Below are 10,000 nucleotides of genomic sequence, written 5' to 3'. Positions count from 1 at the left end.
ATTTTCAAATTTAGTCTACTAATTTGTCATGACCATAAGAATATAGTCGTTAAACTCGACTTATAGTCGTTAAAATTGCATGATTTTAAAATGAAATGTCCTTCTTCCAGAGTGGAGTTTATAGTTATGGGAGTGTTCGTGAAGCTATGCGTTCTATCTACACCAAGGAAGGGGCAAGAGGCCTGACCTGTGGCTTAATTCCTACACTTTTACGTGATGCACCCTTTTCTGGGCTCTATCTAATGTTTTATACACAAACAAAGAAGCGTGTGCCGCAAAGTAAGTACAGGATGCCATGTCTTCTGAGTGTTATGCGTTTTTCTGATGATAATCTGATGATATATACAATTGTTTTATAAGCTTAATATATGTACAAGTTCAAATGGTTTTAAATTTTGCAAGAATAAGTATTTTGCTGAATTATTATTATTATTATTTTTTTTTTTTTTTACAGTTTACCTTGAGGGTAGCACAGCACCTCCTGTACACTTTACATGTGGGGTGCTTGCTGGACTCATGGCGTCTACTGTAACGCAACCATTTGATGTAATTAAGACCAAGATGCAACTCTACCCACACAAATTCACTTCCTTTATGCAAGCTATTATATACGTCCACAAGAAATACGGACCGCAGGGTTACTTCAAGGGACTGGTCCCGCGAATGCTCCGTCGTACTCTCATGGCTGCAATGGCATGGACTGTATATGAACAAGTAAGCATCCAGTCGCGTTTCTCGTGTTTTGATCCAGTGGAACGTCTGCACACTCATGTACACATAAAAATACCATTCGTATACACGCACATGCACACGCACACACATCCATACACACACACATCTACACACACACACACACATCTACACACACACACACACATCTACACACACACACACACACACACACACACACACACACACACACACACACACACACACACACACACACACACACACACACACACACACACACACACACACACACACACACATCTACACACACACACATCTACACACACACACATCTACACACACACACACACACACACATCTACACACACACACACACACACACACACACACACACACACACACACACATCTACACACACACACACATCTACACACACACACACACATCTACACACACACACACACACATCTACACACACACACACATCTACACACACACACACACACACACACACACACACACACACACACACACACACACACACACACACACACACACACACACACACACACACACACACACACACACACACACACACACACACACACACACACACACACACACACACACACACACACACACACACACACACACACACACACCACACACACACACACACACACACACACACACACACACACACACACACACACACACACACACACACACACACACACACACACACACACACACACACACACACACACACACACACACATCCACACACACACATCCACACACACACATCCACACACACACATCCACACACACACATCCACACACACACTAAAATAAATGAATAAAGAAATAAGTATATTAATTATCTAATTAGTTTTCTTTTCGGTTTGAACTGGAATAAAATTCACATGGATAGATAAGGATACATAACATGAAAATTGTATGTTTTTTTATGTATGTATATAGGTAGATTAATGTGTGTGTGTATATATAGATGATTTGGATTAATACTTGATTCTAATACCAGCTCTCTTTGTCTTTCAGGTCACTAAGAGTTTTGGTATGAAGTAGAGAAGCATGTACAAAAAAGGAAATCAGAATCCGAAGAAATTTCCTATTATCCCATCCATGATTCCATCGCTTGCTTGAGAGAAAACCTGAAAAACCTGTTGGGATGCAGTCGAGCGAGCAATTGAATTTTGAAATATGTTTCTGAAGGATGGTGTTGCAAGTGGAATTTCATGTTTGAGATTAACTTTTCAAATAGTGGTATTGGTTTGAAGTTAGGCTCAAGTTTTCTTTTCTGCTGGTGTGCTAATTGTGGACACATTTGTTTTCCTTTTCATTTATAATGAAAATGTATGCTATTGTACAATCAGCACTGCAGTTTTATGAGAAGATTCATATGAAATGAATCATCATTCTATTGCTAAAAGACAATTAATTGTCATCTTATGGCAGTTGGTTTAGGGGTCTACTTTCTGTTCTTTTGTTACTGTGTTCTTATGTTATTTATTTTCGGTTATATGAAGGATGATACAAATTAATTTTTTGTTTCATCTTTTTTTTGATGTTAGATCTCAAAATGTTTAGTTGCTCTGTCCATTGTTTTATGCAAAATCAAGAATTTCTATGTGGTTAATCTCTTGTGCTTATCAAGCATAATTGTCATTCCTGTATGAAACAAAACTTTTTTTTTTTTTTTTTGTTCTCTCTTATATTGATTTCTTCCTCACTCCTACTGCAATTGCTTTTTTTTCCTCTCTTTCTATGAAATATTTCTCAAGTACCCTGATATGCACTGCAGAGTTATATATATATATATGTGGAATTAATTAATATGCATCTCAACATGGTGTACCATTTCCCATGCTCTAGCCAACTTGTACTGAAGGCCTGTGATGTGGATTTTTTAAAAAGGCATGAAAATGGTGCACCATCATCTTGACTAGAATGTACCATTGTAAACATGATATATAATGTTATATTGTGTATTCTTTTTGCCTCATTTTCGAGGTAGAATCTTTTTACAATAAATATTATTTGTATACCAAGCTAATACAGTAAAAAGAAAAATTGTATTATGACCGAGTAGCATTTGCCTACCTATAAATTATTTTCAATTATACTGTTTTGAATATTTGGGAATACTTTTAATCCAGATTAAAATTTATTTAAAATAATTATTTTGCTCTTTGTCACACGGGAAATCTTAACCCATTTCATTTATTTGTTGAGTCATAATATTTACAGAAAAGCAAGCTATAAAATCTCAAAATTTTGATTACCAGCTGACCTAAAAATAACAAAATTAATTCTCCAGCCAAAACCTTCATATGATGTTAAATATATTGGAGATTAATCAATTCAATATAGGTCAAAAGATAGAGGACAATTCTCTTAACTATCAGACAACGAAATGAGAACTATAACAAAGAAAAGCTAAATTAAAAAAAAAAAATGTTACAAAGGAAAGCTAATTAATATTTTTTTTCTGTAAAAAATTATGCACCTATTAGGTTATATGATTTTTGATTGTGGGGAAATCCTATACCATCAGAGTCCACACTATAGATATATATGAATAATACAAGTATGCTATTTAAATGTGTCTACATGTGTGTGTCACATGCAAATCACTCATGCACATGCACACAAACAGTAATATATAAAGGTAATCCACAAAAGATATGATTAAATGTAATGGTAAAATAGAACTATGGATACTAGTTTCCAAGCATTGTTATACCAGTTTTTCAGTCCTGACTATCACAGATCATAATTGAATTAACAGTAGTTTTAACAATTGTATGAAATCCATAATAACTAACAAAGTAATCAATATTCAGATTAGAGTTTACTAATCAAACATTATATAATTCTGCTTGACCTATTCTTTTTATGTCATTTCAATGATGCTTATCAAAATCATTATCAAACCAATCTATATTAACATGAAGAGATAAAGCACAAAGTTGCTACTCTGTCCTGTGAACTATCAGTTTTGTCTTCATCTCATCTATATGGTTTCATTTCTCTTTTTTTGCTTACACTAATCCGCTTTATATAAAAAGATGATAAAATTGAAATCCTTTTGAGGGACTATTATAAAATATATATAGAGAGATTACAATGTTGTATATACAAGTTGTGTGGTAATAGCAAAGTAATGACATTTTTCAATAATATCTGTTTTTATTATTAAATGTAGAAATAATTATAGGTGTAAGAAAGAAATGGCAATACAAGTAAATTAAATCTTTAATCTTGATTCATTTTTTTTCTCCAACTTCATTATAAATACAAGTACAATACCAATATAAATATGCTACGTCATTTTCTCTGAGGTCAGTGCAAAACCAAGAGCAAAAGCCTCCACTCTTGAGTCAATAATTAGCCCCTCTACTGCAAAGTCTGAAAAAAGGTATGAAAATAAACAATGTTAGAAGCTTGAAATGTTCTCTTGACAATTCACAATTTCATATTAAAAAAAATAAAAAACAGAAAAGAGAGAAAAAAAACGGCATTTTCTTCAGATGAAAAATAAACAGCATGCTCCTTAACTATTTCTAATTTCTTTATGACTGTATACATCTGTTTTTTGCAGTTACGTGGCAAAAAATTTGAATGTACAATATAATATATATATATTTTTTGCTATGTACTTTCTCATCATAAAGTTGACTCACTTAACTGATGTTTTATTGGAATACAACAGCCTAATGAATGAAAGTAAATACATTACCCATTAAGCACTTCTGCATAGAGTTCAATGGCACAAGAAGTACTTCTATATGCTCTCCTTGTACACCACATACTCTGGAAATGTCCTTGTTTACAGCATCGTCACCATTAACCTGGAAAAAGTGAAAAATTATTTTATTATGGGTATATACTACATTCTCTATTTGCATACACAGTAGTCTTACACTATTGTATTCTGTCTTGCATATTTGTTATCACCACAGGGATATGACTTGGTTTTCTATTTCTAAAGAACGTCAATGATTCATAATATGTAGGGGAGGGAGATTCAGCAGATCACTTGATTCATAATACCATTACCATGTACACAGTTTCAAAATTCTAGTCACCCAATTGTGTTGAGAAATATTCTGAGTGCACTAACCCCTGTACCAGCATTACTACTAATAATTGCTTTTCAATAAAGGCATTCAACAACAAGGGCTTGGGCCAACATTGGAAAGCTTTAAACTGAGAACTAGGGCCGTCTGAACCACATCAGTTCATACCTATAAAGCTCACAGAACAGAGAGCAGCTTCCACTGTCATGGTATATATAGGTGCCATCTGGAATTTGAGGCCACCCTGAACATGTATAGATGACATCTGGATTTCATTTTTTTTATGTGCATCCATACCTATTGTCATAATTAGAAAGTTAATACAAATGTAAGAGTATCCAGCAAAACAAGGTCTCTTTCACATGTAATAAATAGACAAATAATAATGATAAACTAAATACTATTCATTGTGGAAGTTAACCTAATATATGGTACTCTTTGGTGCAATGACTTTGTTTCTTTTCTAAACATTCCTAATGTGAGCCTATTCTCAAGAATTTATGGTGTGTGTGTGTGTGTGTGTGTGTGTGTGTGTGTGTGTGTGTGTGTGTGTGTGTGTGTGTGTGTGTGTGTGTGTGTGTGTGTGTGTGTGTGTGTGTGTGTGTGTGTGTGTGTGTGTGTGTGTGTGTGTGTGTGTGTGTGTGTGTGTGTGTGTGTGTGTGTGTGTGTGTGTGTGTGTGTGTTTTATAAACAAGTATTAGAACTCATATATAGGAAATTTGGGCACTTTGAAGAATATAGACAAGATGAAATACTATGAAACATACATCCATGTAGCCTGGGTCACCTTCACAACCAGGGCAGGCCTTAAACCTTTTCCCGACGGGGCACGCGCTATGCGAAAACCCCTATGCCGGGCCATTGCAATATTGCATTGGAATCGTCACACTGGCATGACGTCCCAGCATCGGGAATTTAGCTGTGTTACACGAGTGTGACACAACGTCGTTATAGGGTAAAGCCAATTGGGCTCTGAGCTAAAGTGAAATTCATTAACTTGTATGCATTTTTTAAGAGCACATATGGATTACTTTCCAAATACCATGGAGATATAAAGTCATTTACATTTCTATGATCCTACAGACCTTAGTGCAACAAAATTGTTCACAATCGGGCCCCGCACCTATTAACGGGACCCGGGAGGGGGGGAATTTGAAGCCTAGCCGTTCCAAAATCCGGTTCGGGTTATTATTATCAGGCAATCAATTGAATGGCTGGCACAATACTGTGCCGCCCGGCCACTGGGCTTTTGAATGCGCGGTACACATGCTGTACCACCCGTCCAGAGAGGGTTAAGGCCAACTCTGTTCACAACCAGTCATTATGAACACTAATACAGTGAATAATTTTCAGGTTTTTGAAGATGGAAAAAATGGGATTAAAAAAGCAGCACCCCTAATCCAATTAGTTATAAAAATAGCAGTAATACTGTTATCTTGAAATCTCCTATGCTATATTTGAATTGAGAAAAGTCAGTTACCTTTTAAACAGTGCATATTGTCAGTTGTAACTGGCTAGTTTTCTTGCCATAATCTGCTTTCTACAGAACGTCTGTCATTGCTAGCAAGCTTTCATTCGAGAAATAATATCTTAACCCTCTCTGGACGGGTGGTACACTACGGTACCGCGCATTCAAGGCCCGTTCACTGGGTGACGCCATACAGCGTCGTTTATTTAACTGATTTAGGCCTATGCGTTCGAGAGCCCCGGCATTGTAACATGCAAGGCTGGAATGCCCCCGTCGTGACTGGGTTAAAGAGCAGCAATGAGTAACTTCACCCTCTTTTTCGATATCATGGAAGGAAAAAAGCTAAGTATGCTTACACATATACTGTTTTTTTTTTCAAATAATATTAGATAATATTGTACAATGAGAATTACAGTGCCATATATGAAAGGCATAGAAACTTGAGAGAGAAAAAAAAATCACTTGTAAAATATATATAACAACTCTAACAGCCTTCATAAATTTTCCTTCCATTATTACACTGCAAATGCCTGGAAATAAAATCCTAGTCTTGCTAATAATATATCCTCTGTAATAATGATTAGAATACTAGAATTATATACTATGTATATTTTTTTTAAAAGAAGTACAGTTAAAGTGTCACATTGAATATATACCATAATTGACTTAGTGTATCAAGAGACAAAGTTGACACAATAGTACACACAGGAGCCAACTTCAAAACTAGAGAAGCCTAAAACCAAGTCTTGTACATTATTCTACAGTCACAACAAAGGACTGATAGCATATAATGCCAAAGAAGACTTTAGTATAGTTAGACATTATGATTCTTTACCATGTTTCTTAAATTTGCAAAATCAACAGATATACAATATCAGTCCCATAACCTGACCAGAACAGAATCTATGATATTCACCAATAAAAGACAAATACACTTACTTTTACTGTAACAATCTTCATAGTTGCACTTGACATTCCTGGATCTAAAGAAACATTCCTCCCAGTGCCAGTTATAGACCCACTATATCCAGTTTCTTCCTTGAGTTCTCTCAGGGCAGCAATTTCAACGGTTTCACCTTTGTCCACAAGACCTAGAATTACCAAGTTATTTCATAGATGGCTTCCAAGTATACCTGCACTTGAATATCAAATCTATATAAAATTTGTGTTAGATACGTATGTCCATAAAAACTGTAACATAAAGTCCCATATAACAGATTCATCTACCACACATAAACATAAGTGCAATACCTGCTGGCATTTCAATGGTGTAAGATTTCAGTGGTGGTCTAAATTGCTTGATCAGCACCATTGCATCAGGATGGCCAGACCTACTGACTATGGCTACAACAGCAACACAGTCTTGATCTTGAGACCCTTTGGTAGTTCTGCCAACTACTTCCCATATTCTATAAAGAAGAAAATAATATATCTGATAAAGCTCTTTGCAAATGGATATTGTGTATCATAAACAACATAATAAACTGTATGCAAAACTGCTAAAGCATGTGTGCATGAATGGGAGTATGAGTTTAATCATGCGTGTGTGTGTGTGCTTGTACATATGTGTTTGAGTGTGACTGTGAGAGAATGTGTACATGAGTGTATGCCCATGTGTGTGTGTGTGTGTGTGTGTGTGTGTGTGTGTGTGTGTGTGTGTGTGTGTGTGTGTGTGTGTGTGTGTGTGTGTGTGTGTGTGTGTGTGTGTGTGTGTGTGTGTGTGTGTGTGTGTGTGTGTGTGTGTGTGTGTGTGTGTGTGTGTGTGTGTGTGTGTGCATGTGCGTGTGCGTATGCAAGTGCGTGTGCGTATGCGTGTGCGTGGGCTTGATTGTGAGTGGGCATGGGTTCAAGTGTGAGTGAGTGCATGCTTCCACATATGTGTGCATGTGCATTAGTATATGGATATCTGCTTCTTTCAGTTAAATGAACATGCTTAAAGTATCACACTAGATATATACAAGCATTAGACAAACCAAAGATTTTAAAATAGGTAACCAGAATAGCTTCCATGGCTTTACCTTTTTCTTCCTGTGTGATCAGTCCAATGATGGTTACTCAGATACAACCATTTTCCTCTGGTTAATTCTTCCTCTTGTACCACCTTGCACTCTTGAGGTCTTTATAAGAAAAAAAAATCAAAGTAATACTTTTGTATAGGAAATCATCATCAAAAGAAATATATCAGGAAAGCACATAGTCTACTTAACTCTCTTTATAATGACATTGAAGTAGCTAATGCTAAGATGCTGCATTTACATGGCTTAATGTTTACCTAGATAATCAGGATACACAAAGGCTTTAATTATCCATTGAATACAAAACAAGCTAATAGTAATTGTTATTTAAAGTTAATGCAATGATCGTTCTATCTTTTAATGTGATTGAGCACTTTCGAAAAAAATGGATAATCATAGTCATATATAAAGACAAGCACTTAATATATGAAAGTGACATCCTTTTCCAATTATATAACTGATAATTTTGAAATGTAAAAACAGCATATAAAGCCTACATTGGTATAATTATATACATTAAAATATTACTAAGATAATTAACCAACTTGAAAACTATCCTCTTTCCTTGATTGCATGAAATTAATAACTTAATATCAGAACAAATACAAAAGTTCAAAGCATCATTGATACCAGTTATACATAACACCAAAACACTGCATTACATAAATACCCTGTTTCACTGCTGGTCATCCTAGCTGGCTGCATGGATTCTCGCCTTTGGATAAGATTCCAGATGCTGGATGCACTACTCACCGACCAGCATCTCCTGGGTACTTGGGTTAACCGTTTCAGCATCTATCACCCAACACCAAGCCTTCTGGAAGAGAATGGTCTCTTTAGATAACCAGATTCGATTTCACTCTCGGATATAAAGGTGTGACTTGTTGTGTGGCATGATTTTGTTTCATTGATATATAGTCCATGATTTTGTGACCCAAAGCAGATTATTATACATCTCTTTTAGGAAGTACCTTCTTAATAATTGTTAGTTATATAACCGATACTGTTTATGAAACATGTTAGTTTCGTATACACATCACTTCAGTTCACGTTTCATTAAATATATCAAATTTAGACACTTATGGGTTATACGTTTACCTTATCTACCTCCAAAAATATACCATACTACGATCTTGAACATTACCGCAAAGTACGATAGTATATACTACCTATACGATATCCGACTCCTGTGAGGTTACGTATGCCAATGATCTAATGAAAAATATGATTTTAATTATTTGTATTATTTTCTCTCCTTTGATGCTGTCCTTCATTGATCACTACTATATAATACACGTCTCATGCCTTCAAACTCGTAAATTGAACAGCTGCAATATACTTGTACTTGTTTTTATTTTTTTCTCTTTGACAATTTACCTTCTAAAAGTTAAGCCAGAAAATTCCTATTCGTCTTTCCATTGACTTATAATACTTCAGTCCTGTCAGTGTGCTTTGTAAGCCTGAATGAAATATTAATTTCACATATATTATATGGCAAGCCGAGCCGTAGTGCGACTTCTGTTATAACATTCAGTGACCATCATGATAGAAGTAAAATGCAGTAAAGCTAACATCTCTGTCTATGAAATATTAATCTTGTAAAAATATATGATTTTGAATTTCCAATTGGCTTTAGGAATTGCTACAATATATGTTGATCCATAATGGTGACAGTTATAGTACAACAAAACAAACAAAGACTAATAACAAGAATTATTCATTGT

General features: G+C 35.3%; 2 protein-coding genes across 3 annotated transcripts in view; one reads left to right on the top strand and one right to left on the bottom strand.

Moving 5' to 3' along the window:
* Nucleotides 1–4,401, top strand: part of LOC122251218 (mitochondrial glycine transporter A) — a 23,318-nt gene extending 18,917 nt beyond the window's left edge. The window contains exons 5-7 of the mRNA XM_086553583.1: nucleotides 111–279; nucleotides 455–714; nucleotides 1,753–4,401. Coding sequence (XP_086409709.1) covers nucleotides 111–279; nucleotides 455–714; nucleotides 1,753–1,779 — 456 coding nt within the window. The 3' untranslated portion in view covers nucleotides 1,780–4,401. The remainder of the gene's footprint in view (nucleotides 1–110; nucleotides 280–454; nucleotides 715–1,752) is intronic.
* LOC122263321 (ADP-sugar pyrophosphatase) overlaps nucleotides 3,956–10,000 on the bottom strand; it is a 12,942-nt gene continuing 6,897 nt past the window's right edge. Inside the window, exons 1-7 of one of the 2 annotated variants that reach the window (XM_043031708.2) lie at nucleotides 9,375–9,520; nucleotides 8,947–9,093; nucleotides 8,280–8,378; nucleotides 7,513–7,670; nucleotides 7,201–7,352; nucleotides 4,454–4,565; nucleotides 3,956–4,122 (exon numbers count right to left, since the gene is read on the bottom strand). In XM_043031708.2, coding sequence (XP_042887642.2) covers nucleotides 4,037–4,122; nucleotides 4,454–4,565; nucleotides 7,201–7,352; nucleotides 7,513–7,670; nucleotides 8,280–8,378; nucleotides 8,947–9,071 — 732 coding nt within the window. In that variant the 5' untranslated portion in view covers nucleotides 9,072–9,093; nucleotides 9,375–9,520 and the 3' untranslated portion in view covers nucleotides 3,956–4,036. Of the gene's footprint in view, nucleotides 4,123–4,453; nucleotides 4,566–7,200; nucleotides 7,353–7,512; nucleotides 7,671–8,279; nucleotides 8,379–8,946; nucleotides 9,094–9,374; nucleotides 9,521–10,000 lie in introns of those variants that run through there. The other variant, XM_043031710.2, reaches the window with a different exon arrangement.

This window comes from Penaeus japonicus, unplaced genomic scaffold (genome assembly GCF_977035675.1).
Source record: "Penaeus japonicus unplaced genomic scaffold, GWHDUDI00000001_assembly GWHDUDI00000028, whole genome shotgun sequence".
Taxonomy (NCBI): domain Eukaryota; kingdom Metazoa; phylum Arthropoda; class Malacostraca; order Decapoda; family Penaeidae; genus Penaeus; species Penaeus japonicus.
The sequence above is the reverse complement of the archived record's forward strand: the minus strand, read 5'-3'. Positions and strand labels throughout refer to the sequence as shown.